This window comes from Anopheles ziemanni, chromosome X (assembly GCF_943734765.1).
Source record: "Anopheles ziemanni chromosome X, idAnoZiCoDA_A2_x.2, whole genome shotgun sequence".
Lineage (NCBI taxonomy): Eukaryota > Metazoa > Arthropoda > Insecta > Diptera > Culicidae > Anopheles > Anopheles ziemanni.
Genome location: NC_080707.1, coordinates 7080826 through 7099638, shown reverse-complemented (window position 1 = coordinate 7099638; position 18813 = coordinate 7080826). Strand labels below are relative to the sequence as shown.

The following is an 18813-nucleotide window of genomic DNA, read 5'->3' as shown; positions in this document are numbered from 1 at the left end:
ATTCCTATCGGTATTTAAATGCATAAATAAAGTAGCAATAAATGTAACGGCGTTACATTCCATCAAGAACAAATAGCAACTGCGTTTGTGGTATCAAATTGACAGCTCGATGGGCCAATCAAATAGTCAGGTACGCTACTTTTCAAAAGAAAGGTGTTAATTTTAATTTATTGGTTGAAAGGAAACAAAAATGCATAAAATATTAATTCCATTTGCTTACAATACCGTTGAGTTCCATAAATAATTAAGTCTCATAAATATATTCTTACGTTTTGGTTAAATCTAAATTTGAACAACTTATGAAACGGAAACACGGGACTTGGCCAAACTCTGGCCGAAATTTTCGTTTTCTCATTTGTTTAATGCATATGGTATACGCGGAGAACTGGCTGGCTTATTTGTACTCCAATGGTAAAGCACGTCGAGTTGTACGATGGTAAAATACAAACCGTCTGGAGTTCTCCAGATAGTGGCAATGGCAATGCATACTGCTTAACATCCCTCCAAGAAACCATGACCGATAAGGTTTCCCGCATCAACAGCAAACATATCCAGCGGGTGTTATGACATTAAACATATATTTCTTTCAAATATATTCAATATTTACGATAATAAACATTGCCATCATCACATGTTCAACTGGTTGGTTCATTAAAGTGAATACAGTCCATTGGTGTGATGCGTTTGAGTAAATTTTATTGTTGCTTATTACATTACGCTTTTCAATAGTGAATATTTGTAACCATTACAGGTTTATATGTTTATAGGTATATCAACAATCCTCGATTCATCAACATTAATTCACACTTAGGCTGGTTTTTTTTTTTGTTTAATCAATGCCGCACGCAAAACTGCAACTCTGGCGTCTTGCAGGTAGGTTAAAATAGTTCTTGTCTTGTATCATCCATATTGCCCTTGCACTCAACAAAAATTTGTAATACGTTGCAACTGCATACTGAGACGTTTGCTGAGTTCATTGTTCGAAAGTTAATTCAACATTTATCATGTTGTACGGATCATTCTGCGTTGTGCACTTCGGCGATACTGAAATCCTCTGATCTACACCAAATATGTTGAGAAAGCTTTTGATCCTTTAAGTTCAAGTTCTTAACTAAAATATCACTAAAAGATCGCAGTGATAAAGTGACAAGTGAATGTTGCGACACCCGTATCACTTTTCTCGAATAAAACACATGGGAATGGAATGTACGCCATGGCAATGAAATTAGATTCACACACATAGCATGCATACGCGCACATTCTTCCACGTGCTGCTGTATCGGTTTTCGCAGGCACTAAAGCTTTTTCAATGAACCACTTTGCCGTTGCTACTGTAGCAAATGGGTTTTCATCAGTTAATCTTTTTGTAAAATTTAAATTACAACAAAAGACTGACATTCTGGATATTGCGCTAAAGCTAATAAACAGGATGTTACTTCATTTCTTGTCCATCAAATATAACATCACCAGGTGGGAATTACTGAAGTATTGTAAAACATGCAGAACGGACATTACCTTAGGCAAAATTACAGCAAGAGTTGGTCTTTTTGGCTGTCTTGTAAAAGGCTTTACTCTGTATGGAGAGCGACTCTGACTTGTAAACCAAATCATCTAGTTTTTCGCCCCGTTCCAGCACAGACTCGATGGTGTTCTTTAGTATTATCTTGGTTTCGTCTAGATCCTCTTGCATGCGCGTCAGCGCATCGGCTTCGCGCGGATCCTGATACTTGCTCAGCGTCGCCGGGAGCGTTCCAAACTGAATTGCCGCCTCGTTCGTTGTGACGGCCCACTGGTCGGAGCTAACTTTGGCTGAGAAATCATCCAGAACTTTGGTCAACAGTGTATGTCCCACGCGCTGCGGATATTCGTGGTCAGCGATCAGCACGGCTCCCAAGTTATCCGCTCGTACGTAAACATGGCACATATACACATCCTGCTTTACCGATTGCCGAGTGGCTGCCTGTGTTCGTTCGACGAGTGTTTTACTTGCAAAACTGAAAGGAAGGAAAATCAGAAAAACATACATCATTCCAGCATTTACGAGAGTGTCAGATGCACATTAGTTACCTAATAAACTCCTGGACCGAGCCGCGCTGGAAGAATGAGAAACTCTGCAGATCATAGGACGATTTCAACAGGCGCGCCTCAGTCGGTGCCTTATAGAAGACACTGATCGCGTATAGCTTTACCATGGTACTAGCTTTCGAGGTTCAGTAAGGAAAATTTCACGTATCTGTAATACATGTACAAACATTAGCTTCTTTATGGAAACAAACGTAGCGCAACACATCTTCTAGCCAGTAACAATGAGAGTAACGTTTTCAATTTTAGCTCTGTTTGCTCGAGTTAAAATTGGACCTTACACGTAAACAGAGGGCACTAGCATAACATTTTCTCAAGCTGTTTAAGAACTAATCACCTTCAACAAAGCCTGACTAACGATGCGGGGGAGTATTGTGTGACAATTTTGTTATTTATGTATCAAACTGGATCACTACAATATGTACACAAGAGTTTGGTGTCGATTTTCTTGACTATGTAAAGTCTCTGCATTACCAGCTCATTACAGTGAACGCGAACAGAGCACCAGCACGTTTGACATCGAACGGAGTAGGCAAGGCGTTTACGTCTCTGTAGAATAAAGGTTAACCCATTTCAATCATTTGAACGAAACGCCAAACTTGTCAAATTGGACAAATTCAGTCGGATTTCTCAACTCATTCGCCTTCTACTAGCATTAAAAAGCCTACAATTTTTACAATTAATAAAATATTCAAATACTTTGTCCAGTCATACGCATCAAAATCAGAAAATCTTAACCTGCATATGTCAAGAGTCTTGAAGAATTTTATTTCAGTTTGACGTTCGCATATAGACGTTGGCGTCATGACGTTGGCATATAGACGTTGGCGGGGTATAAATGATTTACGCTACATCATTGATGCATAGTGAAAGCTGCACACGGTGCTACCAAACACTGAAAAAATGTACATTAAACCTATAATTTACAGTTTGTTAAAGCAGTATTACATGATAACTCTCATTCGTTTTTGTATTGCTTCGTTCTAGCAACCTTGGGCCAGAATGGAAATCGTTTATAATAGGGCTGTCAGCAACCTGTATAAACAACTTATGACGCCGAGAAGGCAACGCCACCTGCGTTGTCAGCTAGAATTTACGCGATAACAAGTGGAGGCGTGTTGTGATTTAGTTTCGGTTGTTTTCGGTGCTATTCTGCTTAGTTTAGTTAAACACTTGTCTGGGTTTCGCAGATAAGTTAGAGATCTCGCATAGTGAAATTGTAACAGAACCAAGTTCAAAATGGAAGAGGAGTACGACGACGAGGCTTGGGTTGGACGGAACAGTCAGCTGGAGGAAGAAGTAAGGCGCTATTTGTAATGTAGAATACTCAGAGCATCTGCCTTTATGTTTTACACGCCGTCTTATTTTGTTACATTTTGCTTGGCAATCTTTAGAGATCACCAACGTTGAGATGTAAATGAAAATTTGGTGATTTTCAGCGTCTTTAACAACATACCGCCCATGAACCAACTTACTGTTGGAGCATAGCCACCCCTTTGTGACTGAAGCACTGACCCATTCCTTTTTATCCGTTAGGCTGATGGACCGGAAGAACCTCTGGATAACCCACAAGAGGTGCTGGACGAGTGTGTCTCGAAGTTTGCCACCTCCGACTACATCATGGAACCCGGCATTTTCACACAGCTGAAACGCTACTTTCAAGCGGGCGGCACGCCGGAACTAGTGATTAACCAGTTGTCTGCTAACTACACAGCTGTCGCGCAGATGGCTAATTTGCTGGCGGAATGGCTCATTTTGGCCGGTGTGCGGGTGACGGACGTGCAAGCTATGGTCGAAAACCATCTTAAAGACATGATCCTGAAGACGTTCGATCCGAAGAAAGCAGACAAGATTTTCACGGAGGAAGGAGAAACGCCGGGCTGGTTGACGGAGATGATCGAGCATCATACGTGGCGATCGCTCATCTACCGGCTTGCCGAGGAGTATCCGGATTGTTTGATGCTCAATTTCACCATAAAGCTCATCTCTGATGCCGGGTTCCAGAGCGAGATTACTTCCATTTCCACCGCCGCTCAGCAGATTGAAGTCTTTTCACGAGTGCTGAAAACGGCTATCGCTAAGTTTCTAAGTCATCAAGAAGATTGGCAAAGCGCAATAGAAGAGTGCGCCAAAATGGTGTGCCACGGGCAGCACACATACGTGTACAGCCAAGTGTTGATTCAAGTTTTGTCACAGGAATCGAAAGGAGGATTTATCATGAAGCGACTTTCGCAAGAGATCACAAAGTATGCTCTCAAAAAGTAAGTAACCTTATTTTCACCACTATTTGCTATGTAAAGCCATCGTTTTTTCTCCCGTCAGAGGGTGTACAATAACCTTGTCAATTTCCTTACCACACTTAACATGCCACTGGGAATTTCGTACTGTGCATACATTCTTTAAGTATATTATAAACATTTATTTTTATATATTCGATGCTTCTTTCATTTCAGTAACCATAACGTCACGCCCATTACTATGGCGCTGAACGGATCCTCACGCCATCCGCAAGCGTGCGAAGCCCTGACGTCCATGCTGTCGCGTAATACATTAAATCCGGCCGATATTACCGTGCTGTTCCGGAACTACTCTTCACCCGAGCCGCCCCCAATCGACCTTATACGGAACCCGCAGTTTTTAGACCTGCTCGTCGATTCGCTGTTCAAAGTGGGGGTGAAAATCAACCAGGAGCACAAATCTAAGTACATTTACCTGCTGGGGTACGCGGCGAGCGTGGTCGAGACGCCGACTAAGAAGGGACAGTCGAAGGGCGGCCATCGTACCACGAACAAGGACGAGCTGAAGCCCACGATTCACGCGATCGAGAAGGTGCACGCCATTTGCAACGTGAGCCGCGGCTCGTCCGAGCTGCTCGGGGACATATCGACACTGTACAACTGCATCCGCTTCCCGGTGGTGGGCGTCGGAGTGATCCGCTGGGTAGAGAACACCGTTACCGAGCCGTCGTACTTCAAACTGTGCACCGAAAGCTGTCCGCTGCACTTGGCCTTGCTCGATGAGGTGGCGGTCGTGCACGCCTCCCTACACGACCAGATACTGCGCTTGCTGATCCGCCTGTTCGAATCCAAGCAGGACGAGCTGGAGATCCTGGTACAGCTCGAGATGAGAAAGATGCTTCTGGATCGGATGGTGAATCTGTTGGCGCGCGGCTGTGTCGTCCCGGTGGTGAAGTACATCAGCCAGTGCTGCAGCCGCGGCGACACAGACATCTCGCTCATCCGCTACTTCGTCACGGAGGTGTTGGAGATGGTTACACATCCATACTCGTCGGAGTTTGTGCAGCTGTTTCTTCCGATGGTGGAAAATGAGGAAATTACCGGTTCGATGCGTGGCGAAGGTGATAACGATCCTGTGTCGGAGTTCATAGTGCACTGCAAGGCGCACTATATGACGCTATAAGGTGTTTTAGCAAAGAGTGCAGACCAGGGAAGTACTTTTGCAGTGTTGGAAAATAATGATTTACTAGTCTCGTATCCTTGCAAGGCTAGACCTGTATCTTTCGTTTGAGAAATAGCCACATGGCATAACTCAATGACGGCGGGTGTGTAACACATACCGTGAGTTATATCGCTGGTTCTGGGTCCGCCTTCAATTACAAGTGAAATTGAACGTTAATGCTCCATGCAAACAATTATTACAAACTCTTTATTTGGCAACAGCATGCAAATTCACATAAATGCTATGCCAGCAATTCCTTGTTTTCTTTGACGCTGGAAAGACAGGCTCACATAATACTTTTTTACATTTAAAGCTTTCTGTAACCCTCCGTAACTAAAAAATCAAATTTCCTTCCCTCGCATAACATTGCGTTGTTCAGTTTGATTTCTTTCATCCTTTCAACGTTTACGATTAATTTAAATTAGAAAAAGATAGTTTGGAGATATAAGTTCACTTATAATATTTTTTTATGGTTTCGGTAGCTGACCGTGCCAGCAACTTTTGGGTAACAAGCGGCCGGCATCAAAGTGTTGAAAGCAATGGGATTGCTTATTTGCGTTGCGAAAACATAGCCCGTTGGACTATGTCAATCATAATAGGACAACATTTTATCGTTTCTTGTCGTCTGTCATCTTTCAGGGCTATCCGGGCGTACACGGAACCCCTCCCCAAATCTTATCAAACATGCCTATCTTATTGTTCCAGTTTTAAAAACACTCATCATTATGCTTGTTTCCCTATCATCTTTTGCAAACCTTTCTTAACCCCTTCACAGCTTTGTCCGAGCCTGACTCGGGCGGTTTTATTGTCGCACGTTTTTGTTCTACTTCCGTTGCGCGGCGTTTATTTCGAGAAAACTGTGGACAGGATTGTGAACGGGTTAATGATGGCAGACAATTTTATTTCATGCAATAATATGCAATTATACATGTTTAGTAAACCGTTATGTAGTCAAGGTAACCTCTCATTCTTCTTCTTCTTCTTGGCGTAACGACCTCTTGGTCATGCCTGCCCGTTAAGGGCTTACGAGACTTGTTTCCCTGTTGTACGTGGATAGTCAGTCCTCTCGTACAGGGGAGGGTCCGGTCTCGGTTGGGATTCGAACCCACGCCGTCGAGGTGGTGAGCCCCGGCGCTCATGGGCCGATTTTCTAACCGGCGCTACCGCTCGGCTGTCGCGGACCCCTCCCATTATTCCATTCTAATATTTGCTTGCATCAAACTAGTTTAATTTAATAGCAAAGGCACCCAACAATTTGTACGATAGGTAGTAAACAACAAAGGTCAATGAAATGTAAATAAATTAATTATATCATAAATCTGTGTTGCGTTTAACTTTTACAAACACATCTTTTTATTTCGATCTTTATTTTGCTTTTATTCTTACTTGAAACTTGTGATTATTTCTGTTCGAACGTTTTTTTAACTAGCCTATGCTTTTCAATATCACTGAGAAATGTTATCGCCATAATCTTATTCAAAGAATGTTTCAAGCCAATGCAGTGAATTTAGGTAATTAGCATAATATTCCAACTAAACTGTAGCAAGAGGTTTATGCACCATTTTCCATCGAACTGAAGGTGTTATGGAAACAAGCTAGACTACTTCAAAAGAAGTTGAGTATTTTGGCAGTTTATGCAACAATCATGAGGTTAGTCACGTACGTAAAAATCTATTTTGGTTGCTGGATTAACCGGCGGTAGTTTGATAAATTTGCGAACAATTGGTCGGGATGATGTAGCAGGGATGCATTTGATAAGCTTCAACCCGGCCTCGATCATATTTCGTTGCAATCCAGAAAATTCGTATTACGAGGTCAGGTGATATTGAAGACGTATCGATTCAGGTGACATTAAACATGTGTCAGCCGATGCACCATCTGCTTGGGAAACCCCCGATTTTGGGGTCCATACTTTAACCATTCTATCGTTGCAGCGTTCCGGTCGGTGGTTGACCATCAGTTAGTTATGATCGAAAATTGGTACGTGTGTGCGTCCTTATCGTAATCAATGTGTATGATCCGTGTGACTGCCGGTCACTATCATACGTGTCGATCTACAGCAGTTTGCAAAATGCGCCGTACAATCGGGAACATCCTCAAGGATGTTCATTTGCTCGCATGCATTTTTCCATCGCAGGAGTAGTAGCAGAAGTAGTGTGTTTTTAGTGAGTATATGGTACAATAGTTCCAAGTTATACAGTTGATCTTGTGTAGCTAAGCTTACTTTTAAGTAAATTCCGCTTTAGGAGGTGGTAGATTTGAATAAAAACGTTTACTCTTAACTAACCCGTTGGAATAACTAAACTAACCTACACTATCTAATTTAAACTCAACTTATGAAATATAAAAGTTGGTTTATTTTGAATCTTTTCATCAAGTAAGCTAGCAACCAACAATTTAAGGACAGAGAGAAGGGGTTGGGTATGGATATTTGTTTATTACCGTTGAGTATGTTTTCTAAGCGATCTAACGTTTCAATCTTATCCATGTTACAGATTGTGTACGATAGATGTTCTAAACCAGGGGTCGGCAAAGTCCGGCCCGTATAAAAATGTTAGTGCCTCATGCAAAAAACACATATCAATTTTGATTGAAATTGTCCACGATGTCAGGTTTGTTTTGCTTCCCAAAAATGAAGATTAAAATAGTTGAACGAGGTGTTGAAAGATATAGTTGATATAGATAAAGTTGAAAGATATAATTTCAAATATTATGTCTTTTAACACCTTTTTTATGAAAATTAACTATCTAGAAAGTTGATACTCCATGTAAAACGATACTATTTGGAAAACATTAATCATCATCTGGCCCTTTTTAGGAAATATATGCCGACCCCTGTTCTAAACCATGGTTCAGGAAGGGTTTTAGTCTTATGTTATGTGTGTGTGTGGATGTGGGTTTTTTTTATTTTAATTTAGGAGTTTGTCCGAAACTTAAGAGATTAAACCAACCTTAAGAAACAGTAAAGCTATCTAACATTTAAATTGTAAGAGGTTTGTCGAAAGTAATTTCTAAATATTCAACTATTTAGATATATTAGTTTTAAGCATTAGGTTAAGAAAAATGTAATATTTTTGGTACAACAAGGCCGTCCAAATATATATAAAAAAACTATTTAGACATTTGGTCACAATCAGCCATCGATCTACTTTACTAGTAGGTAGTAGATTACAGTGAATATGCCTTTTTTTCAGACGCCTGTGCGATGTATTTTGAGAGGAACTGTTTTTCTCAACGCTCGGAGCACGTTCTACTTCACACTCGGTCACACACACTCAGTGCTACACTTCGATGGCGTATGATAAAGGGCGTCCTATCAGCAGCGCAGAGATCGTTGCCGAAATGTACACCACTGTCAGCCGTCGAAGTGTGTCACCAATCGGGGTTACCTTTGTGTCGTAAAGCAACGCCTTCGGATGTTGGATGGCCATTTGCGGGCAATATTAGCCGCTTATCAGGAGGATCAGATCGGCAGCCGGGCCGGGCGGCAACGGCGACGGCGTGGTATCCTGGACGCCGGAGTCGAACGTTGGTGGTAGTCGAGCAGCTTTCGAGCAGCAGCGTTCGTACACGTCGTGCCGATATCGTGCCCGGTAAGGGTTCCCCCCCAAATCGGCCCCACACTGATACTGATGCCCCGTGTGTCACTGGAAAGGAGCACCGGGCGCAGTGCGTCGCGGTTGGGCTCGGTTAGCCGTCGGCAGTGGCTCACACTTCGCTAGTGAACAACGACCGAGGAAGCAGCTGCACAGCGCTGGCGCCACGATCTCGAGATGCTCCGCTTGGCGTAACGGCAGTGTTTCGTAGCTACGATTGAACGTGCGATAAAGGGTGGCGCGCGACGCCGCTTGTACTTATAGGAAAACAGCAAGTGACAAACTATACTATCAATTAGCGGCGCGATACGAGTGCGCCCGGCCGCTCAGTCTGCGTAGCGTCAATGCCAACCTGTGTTCCCGTTACGTTTCGTCAACACCGGAACTCGCCGAAGCTGCCGCGAACGCCGTGGAATCGTTGCCAGTGAGGACGTGGGCGACAGATAGCAAGATCTGTTTTGATATTTGGATGTACCGTTTCCGTTGCTAGATCATGGTAAGTAGGAAAACAATTATCCGCTAGTAGGGATGCATGGGGATTGTACTTCACATCCTCCATCAAAGATCCTTCCGGCTTTAAACTGTAGAAACTACGTTTTACTAAAATAATTTATTTCAATAAGATGTAGTTTCTATAATTTATATTTAAGTAAAGAATTAGCTTTCTTTGAACTTATCTTATACTTTCGCAGCCAATCTGTTCTTAGTATCTAATGAGTCTCCTCTCTAATGTTGGGCTATAAGAAGTATTAACAACAAAAATATCTTGATCGCACCTTCGGTGTCATCGGTTAGAAATTTCTGTTGCAAAAAAAAAACCAATAAGAAAGATATCTTACAATGTTGCCATAGCAAAAACCATTGGATCAAGAGTCCCCTGAGTCCCTTCAGTGTTTTAGAGAAATGTCGCCCGGATGCTAATTGTCTCTCGAGGTAACGAGGTACCGTTCCCTTATCCTAGCCCTGGGTAGAAGTGATCAGATGTCAAAGCAGCCCCAAATGAATTGAGCTGGATTTACCAAGCAGACTGATCTAGAATTGTTGCTGGGCGATAAGGAAATGAATGGTATTGTATTACCACACAATCCTGCAATGTGCTCCGCTCAATTGGGCATGCCCTTAGACAATTTCGCTCAGCTAACCCATTCGCCGGCGATCGCCATATCAATCATCACGCATGAGTCACGGGTGTTCGATTGCAACATTGGGCCACAGTCACCGAAAAGGTAAACGGATCCCGGCGAGGTTTCATGCACTGTCGTTCAGTATTATTACCCTTTTTTTTCGCAAGTCATCGCGTGTTTGTTATCAGCCACGTTCAGCACCTATCGCCCTGGGTGAGGAATTCAAGTGCCGGGTGTCGATAAGGTTTCCGTATCCAAAAACGTCGAAACCTTCGCACCGCGCACACACAAACACACACACACACACACACACGCGATCTTGGTGTCATACCCGATATCGGTGCGATGTCTTTACGGCGCAACGACGTACGCCGTTCTTCCGCTATTGGTATTTCTCACCCTCCACCCAACCGATTATCAGGCTTCGGCTACCAAACCCAACATTTACGCCAAGAGGAACGACATCGTTTTAGCGAGATTATGTCTGCGGTCTGCTGTAACGTTTTGGATTTGTTGTCCCAGAAGTTCTGCTTAAAAAATTAGACAACGAATAATTGAATATTGCCTGTTTTCGAACATCCGTTTTGAATCCGATATCGGAGGCATCTCCTAGCTCGGTCTTCCTGTTGGTGATCCTCTTATGCCCGTTGGCCCTTGAGTCGCTGCTCGGAGTTGGTCTGGGAAGACATTTCTAACAACAAGCGCCACAAGCGGCTGAGAGTGATCTTCCGCAAACTTTCGAAAGGAAGAGACTTCGTGTGTGGCTTGAAGTCTCCGAGGTCTCCGAGCAACTAGCTCACACGTCTCTATCCTAAAACCTGCCTTAATTGTAGAACCAGGAATTCGAAGTGTCGTACAAAGTCGGAGCTGGTCTGGGAAGACATTTCTAACAACAAGCAGCTAAAAGTGATCTTCCGCAAGCGGAACATGGTACTTCATGCAGCGAAAGGAAGAGACTTCGTGTGTGGCTTGAAGTCTCCGAGGTCTCCGAGCAACTAGCTCACACGTCTCTATCCTAAAACCGGCCTTAATTGTAGAACCAGGAATTCGAAGTGTCGTACAAAGTCGGAGCTGGTCTGGGAAGACATTTATAAAAACAAGCAGCTAAGAGTGATCTTCCGCAAACGGAAAATGGTACTTCATGCAGCGAAAGGAAGAGCCTCCGTGTGTGGCTTGAAGCCTCCGAGGTCTCCGAGCAACTAGCTCACACGGTTCTATCCTAAAACCGGCCTTAATTGTAGAACCAGGAATTCGAAGTGTCGTACGAAGTATAATATAAACTAAAACATTGTGGAGAATTTGTTGAAAGCGACGGAGAACACACAAAAAGGTTGTTAAAAGGTTGATAATTGACAACCAAAGCAAACATACTGGTTCCCATTCATAGGCAACTCATAGTCTTACATCACGAAATAGTATAGTTTGTTACAGTTCTAAGTTTGTTCTTACAGTTTGGTACATACCAACATTCTCTTCAGCGACAATGAATTACATGATTGTTACATCGTACCCCGTCTGGAATGCCGGAAGCCGAGCTCTCTATGCTCCGAAAACATTAACACTGTTTGGCGTCGTGCCCGGTCCAAGAACTGCGTATGCATATTACGACTTTCACGCGGGCTTAACGAAATCAAAACAGCCACGCTCGGTGACGCTCAATATTGCGATCGGTTAACCTTCAGCCCGGGTCGGCCGGCAAACTATGGGCACGCGGTTTCGGGAAGACTCGGCGACAAACACCCATACGGTTTCGGGTACAATCACGAGCCCCCCCAAAAGATCAGCTCAGCGAGATGCAGCAGCTGAGTAGTAGGACGTGCTAGCTTGAGTGAGAGTGTTCCAGTGCGAAGTGGGACGTTTAGTGATGATTGGTTTTCTTGTGGACGGTGAAGGTGAAGGTCCCTCCGTTCCAACCCGGGAGAAGGGTCACGCGGCATTCCATCGGCATTCTGGGTAAAATCTGCGCGAGGTCGCCAGAACAGCGAGCGAACGGGGCCGGCCACTTGCACCGGCGTCTTGGTTGTGGTGGTGTGGTCCGGTGCCGCGTTCGGTACGGCGCTGTACAACGATATATCGCGCCCCTGTGTTGCAATCGATAAACATTGATTAGACGCTTTAGGGGTTGGCTTTCCGGGCCGGAGGGGGGGCACCGTTAGGGGGGGCCCCCGCTTTGGCCAAAGATTTTATTATCATTGCTCAGCCATATCGCGTGTAGCGCGCCGTATCTTCCGATTGTGCACACATACCACCGATCGACCGCTGTGCTCTTGGTCCCTTTTTTTTCTCATAAACTCATATACATATATGTGCTTTCCAGCGGCAACGGGGTGTAACAGTGGCCATCGACGAACTGGCGACGGAGGACAAATAAATGGCACCGTCAACAAATGCCGAGAGTTATGGGAGCTCATTTGCATTTGCCGCAATTAGAGCGAATTCCCCTGATATTGGAACGAAATTTCATGTAAACATCATACGCTGTTCCCCTTCCGTTCCGGTCCTCTTTAGGCCCTTGGTTGGCCGTAGTCCGCACCAGCGGATCTATTATGTGACATTCTTAATATCTGCGACGCGTGTCGAAACGAGATTTTAACGCTAAGTAGCTGAATTGGAACAAAGCGGACAATTGTTTCGGCAACTAGTTTTACAACTTCACCGAGCCACGAATGCACGAGTTGTCAGGAAATCAATCGAAAATCGGGAGGCAATCTCCCCATCGTCTCAACCTCCAGAACAACCGTTTTCATTGACACCACAACGATGCAAGGTGCGCCGGTTGAGAGGTTTGCAAAATACGGTACAGCGATTAAAGTAAACAACATGACACTTTAAAATGACTATACCCGAATCGACATAACTGTGGCATAAATTTTCCACAAACCGATGGGCGAAAAACCGGTGCTATGCGGTGTTTACTTTGCATGCGCGCCTCGCCTCCGATAGCAAGTCTTGCGCGATCGGTGAATCATAAGATTGTTTCAATTAGCTTCTTTTTATAAAGCACATTCAGAGGAACGATTGATGTAGCAAATAAGGTCATCAAAAGAACACGTTGTTACTAGCTGCACATCTTGTTGATAGAAGGTAATCTATGACGAGAAACATTCCAAATTGCTAAACAAACAAATACAGCCAGATAAAATCTATGAAAAACTAGCACCCATCTAACGCTAATGAGTTTTAATCGTTGAAAAATACGTGTAATTAGTTATAAACTTTCTAGAAGGCAATTAAAAAAATAATTCTTTAAATAAGTTCTTTCTAAACAAGCAAAGAATTACTTTTGTTATTTTTTCAAATGATTTTTCGTGTATTTAACATAAAATAATGTTGCGAATACTTACTCAAAACCCTGTAATGGATCATTCGATCGCATATTTGAGCAGTTTTTGAGCATTTTACAAATACCCATACGTTCAAAAAAAAATTAATAGCAAAAACTTGTAAATTTTGAAAAATAAATAAGCTTTCATGTTTTTTGTTCAAGTCTATTGGACATAATTATATGCAGTAAAGCATAAAACGATTACGTATCGCTCTTATTCTTTGGTTTTCGATTTTAGTAAAACCTTACCTGTAACTTATATCCATTTTTTTTTTTCGAGAGAACTGTGAGTTTTCGGTACTGGAATATTGATTTTACAGTATGTAGTGCAAAGCATTCCTCGTAATACGTTAAATGATTGAAATCAAAGAGTTTTTAAGAATCTCGTTATAATTGAGTTCGTTTTACAATTTTGGTGTTGAAAAAAACCATTTACCAGTAAATTGAAACCTTTTTTCCGAGTTAACTGTGAGCTTTCGGTACTGGAATATTGATTTTACAGTATGTAGTGCAAAACGTTCCTCGTAATACGTTAAATGATTGAAATCAAAGAGTTTTTAAGAAACTTGTTGTATTTGAGTTCGTTTCACAATTTATTCGTTGGAGAAAAAAAACATTTACCAGTAAATTGAAACCGTGTTGAAAGTTTCTCCGAGAAACTTGCGGGTTTTGAATAATCATTTCAAACGATTTAATGCAAAACATTTCTCGTGAAATGATTGAATGATTGGAATCAAAGAGCTGTAAAGAAATTCGTTGTTAGTATTTTATTTCGTTTTAAAACTGCGGTCGAAAATGCTTCGTCTCGAAAACGTTAACAACACTTCGAGCTCAAAATTGCCAATAGTTCTATTCACTTTTAGAATCGAACATTAAACATATGGAAATGAAAACAAAAGTGTGTAATGCCTTCCTTTAGACAATGGGCGTTATTACTGCGGTATGATTTTGGCAGGAATATATACGGTCATATGCACCAAACGTTAACGTCACCACCTGATTCGACGAAGAGACGAGCAACCACGAATGCCGGTGTAATGTAAATTTCAAGTAAGACCGCTCGATATCGGTGTCGGTGTATTTTTTTTTTGTTTTTGAGGTGTCGATATCGCACATTGATTGATGCATCTTAATCTGCTCACCTCACCTACGCCGTTGGACCTTCGCGAACCCCATCGGAACCCCCTGCCCCCCCCCCCCCCCCCCGCCCCTCACCAACGGAGCAGGACTCCGCAAGCATGACACAATTGCGCGGCTTATCTTATCTCCATTTGGGGTAACGTCCGGTGCGTGTCGCCTTTGCCAGTGTGTTGCAAATACTTCTCCATCGGTTTCGGGAAAATCGTCTGCAGTCGTTACCGATGCACGTGAGGGCAGATTCTAGTGAAAAATAGTGGTTTGATAAATAATGCTAGCTGCAGCAGGTCGTCGTCTACTAAACGCCGGGAAGGATCGGGACATTCGCGGCCTCCATTCCATATCCCCCCGGGAGACGACGACGCGGTCGCGTGAAGCACGTACCGCGAGCGTATTGGTGATCTTCACGCGCGCGCACACACGTCCGCGAGCTCTCCGGTCTTGGGTAGCTTCTTGCGCCAGCCGACGCGAAGGGATGACGAGCCCGTTCAGTCTAACGGTGGCGTTCTTCCTTGGTGGATGCGGCCCCGGAACGCCGCTCGGAAGCAGGAAAGCTTGACACACGCGCGTTTCGGTTAAGTGCTGCGGTCAGCTTCACCCTGGTGGGGAGATCAGCCCAACCTCTTTGTCCGGTGGGCTCGGCTAGTAACGCCACTTCGGTCACGTTTTTCCAGCGCCATTGTTTTCCCTTGCGTAGTTCCGGAAATAGATAACATTTGCAAAAACGCCTGCGACGGTCGTGAAACGGTTGAAACCTCTTGCACCGGAATGACACTGGCGCAATCCTGTACTTAATAAGCGCCTCTGTATCCTCAACATTCCCTGTGCATGAGTGTGTGTGTGCGCGCAGGATAAGCCAACCTGTTACCGAACCCCGGTACCCTTCGTCGATCAATTTTCGGGCGGAAAAACACTTCGAACACCCAACGCTGTGATTGTGTGGTTGTACGCTTGTACCAGTGATTCCCCAGGTCGTGCGTTTTGTTGTAGTAAGCGATAAGCGAGATAAAACCCTTCCTCCTGGGTTGGGCGGTAGGGGAAAACAGTGTGAGCTTTGCGCCATAAATCCACACCCCAGAGTTACTCGGAAATGTCGCACGGTTAAGTGGTACGAGGTGTGTGTGTGTGTCTGGGGGAGGGGTGTGTTTGTGTACTAGCGGTAGTAGATGACACCACATCCGCAGACAATCAACCGCGAGCCAGGTTCACTCACAAACAAACGGCAAATATTTTGGTCAAAACACTAGCCTCAGCGTCTTCAGCGATCAATAAAAAATAACAGCAAGCGAGCACCTTCGATCAAACCGTGGCACGTGCGAAAAGGTTCTGCACATCCCCGGCGAACCGGTGGCATGGTGCGCGGCGGAAGTGATCTCATCCGTGCCTGTCGCTAAGGCACTGCGTGTACTTACAGTTTAAAACCAGCACGGACCGCCCGGCAACATGAATGAGTGCGGCATCGAGTACGAGGGCGGCGGAAGGGAGGATGGCGGGGCGGACGGGTCGTACCGGCCCTGGTGGAGTGCACTCTGTTGCTGGTCCAAGGTAAAGCAACTTCAAACTTCGGCAACACTTCATCTCTTGTGTGAAAAGAAATCCACGAATGCCGTTCTTAGTACTAAACTGCTCGAATCGAACAGAGCTAACCCAAGTAACATTTCCAAGACCTATTAGACTTTAACAAGTTTTATCAATGTTTTAACATGGGGGTACCAAGTCCAATTGGTTTTATAGAGGTTTCTCAGCAGGCAAAATAGTTTTAATAATTTTGACATCCTTAAAACCTTTTGAGGATAGCTATAAAACCGCTCATTAAGTCTAAAATCTTAGTAGACTTGAAGAGTCTGTAAATACGCTGCTAAGTCCTTCTTAAAACCTTCTCTTAAAACCAATCAGTGATTTTTGGTCTAGAAAAGGTTTTAAGGGATGGTTTTGACAACGTTCTGTAGATTGGGCCCTCTTACACTTAAAACGGGTTTATGAAGGTTTTATCACAGCCTTTAAGATATTTTACTCTTAAGATGAGACTTAATGATGAGCATGAACAACATCGTTAGAACCATGATAAAACTTAAAATGTTACTTGGGAAGTTACTCGAATCAAGAAGAACTGAAACGAATCAAGCAGAGCTGAAACTATAAACCACCAATAGATCTGTGAAAGCGCATGAAAAACTGATCTGTAGTTCGTGGATAAAGTGTTGCGATTTGGAAGTTCCAGAAAATCAGATGTCAAGCATAGTTCGCCTATAAATGTACGGCGAAGTCCAATACCAGGCGACTTTGCCGTATACCTTCGAGAATTCTTCCGGAAACCAGTGGCTAAACATCATGTTTACTTTGCAATGGCACAGTGGCATGCGTTCAACAATCGATATTAAATACTGAGTACACGCAAACATAACCTCTCTGTGGGAAAAATATATGAGGAGAGGAACAATAACAAGTAACCTAAAATAAATATTCTAGGTGCAAAAGCATGAAGAATTGTATTGGAAATAAGTTTAGAAATGAATGGTTAACAGTAAAAACTCCTAAAAGTACACTTCGAATGTTTTGTCTTGAGCAATGTTGTGTTAGTCCTTCCGATTCGGATATTTGGATAACCTCTACACTTAATACTAGTGTAATATTACTTAAGGAACATTTCATTATCGGGTTATCTAGGTTCTGTTCCACTATCTGGCTCAGTTCGGCAAACGTTTGGCAACCCCTGCCTCAAACTATTCCACGCTTCTCCAACAAACATCCATCGCCTTTGGGCTTTAGGAACCGAGTTAGCAAAAACAAATAAACAAATGTAAAACGTTCCTTCACTGGCATCTTCGGAGGGATGAACATTCGATTGTTTCGTTCGACAGCTAACTTTTCCACAAGGGTAATCGTTTGTTGAAGTCGACATGCTAAGCCGCACGTGGTCGAGAACTAACTTCTATACCGACGCGGAATTCGGGGTATGTGCAAAGATGCAAAATTGCGATCGTCACCAAAAGTGTGCTGATTTTGATGCCTTTTAATGAAAGATAATTTAAAACCAATGAGCAAACCTCATAGATGACTCATTTTATTGGTGCGATAATTCAGGTTATCGCATGGCGAGTGCAGATACCGGTTAAGTCAGTCACTTCTGGCTCTGCGATGGCCAGGTTATTCGAATTTTAAGCCAGGGTGCTTCAAAGGCATGGAAATAAACATATTTATACAGCGTTCATCAGTTGCTGATAAAATCGAACTTTATAAACACACCATCGTTCTATTGTCGTGTGTTTGCAGTCGTCGGTTAGGTGAACAGTTTGCACTTTTGTCCCGGAGTACAACTAACGCAGCGGCGAGTAGGGATGGATTGATAAGTGGAGTGGGTTGGAAAGGAGGCGGCGGTAATGGTGTGATGTGCAGTCGGTATGTGGAGTATTCATTCAGTTATTCGCGGCCGATTGATGGCCGGGCCCGGGGCTCGTTAGAAATGGGATTAAAAGCCGATGGTAAACAGGTTGGTTAGCACCAATTACCAGCAAAGCCTACGCTGCCGGGTTGTCAGCCACCGAACGACTTTGCCGTACTGGAAGTGCTTGAACGTCTGCTGTACTTGTGGAACAATACTCCAGAGTATTCTGATTGCGAAGTACCACACTAGAAATATGTTGTGTTTATTTTTCTCAACAACATAACAGATTGAGAAGCACAAAAGAGATCACAACAAAACAAGACAAGTCAACGCTCAAGAAATTTAGTTAAAACTCTCGAAGGATGTGTTTTTCATCAACTACTTCTAGGTTTAGAAAAGTGGTAGTTATTTTGGGAGATATTTCACTAAGCACATTTTGTCCGGAGTCTGTATGGAACTAAAACCAAACCAAGAACTAAAGCCAGCAGTTGAATATACCCAAGACACTTACCAAGTGAGCCAGCAAAATTACCTGGAAGAATAGTCTTTGGGTTGGTTGAGGCTTTATGCACCTTTTTTTGTAAAAAGATTGCTTGCTTGCAGTAAATGCGAAAAATATAACCCAATTTTTTCACAACTCACTGTTTATTAAATCGCATAGGGATGGCTGGGGCAATATACAACTATGCTATTTTTCATTAAAAA

General features: G+C 43.4%; 2 protein-coding genes across 3 annotated transcripts; one reads left to right on the top strand and one right to left on the bottom strand.

Moving 5' to 3' along the window:
* Nucleotides 1-790: 790 nt before the first annotated feature.
* On the bottom strand, nt 791-2563 carry LOC131290755 (synaptobrevin homolog YKT6). The gene is made up of 3 exons (XM_058319929.1): nt 2364-2563; nt 2068-2233; nt 791-1994 (listed from the first exon to the last, which is right to left on the bottom strand). The coding sequence occupies exons 2-3, from the start codon at nt 2190-2192 to the stop codon at nt 1517-1519; spliced, it is 603 nt and encodes a 200-aa protein (XP_058175912.1). The 5' UTR covers nt 2193-2233; nt 2364-2563; the 3' UTR covers nt 791-1516.
* Nucleotides 2564-3217: 654 nt separating this feature from the next.
* LOC131290609 (negative elongation factor D) lies at nt 3218-5656 on the top strand. Of its 2 annotated transcripts, none has more exons than XM_058319771.1 (3): nt 3218-3381; nt 3619-4328; nt 4536-5656. In XM_058319771.1, the coding sequence occupies exons 1-3, from the start codon at nt 3322-3324 to the stop codon at nt 5500-5502; spliced, it is 1737 nt and encodes a 578-aa protein (XP_058175754.1). In that variant the 5' UTR covers nt 3218-3321; the 3' UTR covers nt 5503-5656. The 2 variants fall into 2 exon arrangements, with proteins under 2 accessions (XP_058175754.1, XP_058175753.1); XM_058319770.1 differs by having other exon boundaries at nt 3619-4343.
* The last annotated feature ends 13157 nt before the right edge of the window (nt 5657-18813 follow it).

Coding starts and splice junctions, on each gene's coding strand:
- LOC131290755 (XM_058319929.1), bottom strand. CDS start 2,192: ATGGTAAAGCTATACGCGATCAGTGTCTTCTATAAGGCACCGACTGAG. Junction 1,995..2,067: donor TCGGTCCAGGAGTTTATTAG/GTAACTAATGTG, acceptor CCTTCCTTTCAG/TTTTGCAAGTAAAACACTCG.
- LOC131290609 (XM_058319770.1), top strand. CDS start 3,322: ATGGAAGAGGAGTACGACGACGAGGCTTGGGTTGGACGGAACAGTCAG. Junction 3,382..3,618: donor ACAGTCAGCTGGAGGAAGAA/GTAAGGCGCTAT, acceptor TTTATCCGTTAG/GCTGATGGACCGGAAGAACC. Junction 4,344..4,535: donor ACAAAGTATGCTCTCAAAAA/GTAAGTAACCTT, acceptor CTTTCATTTCAG/TAACCATAACGTCACGCCCA.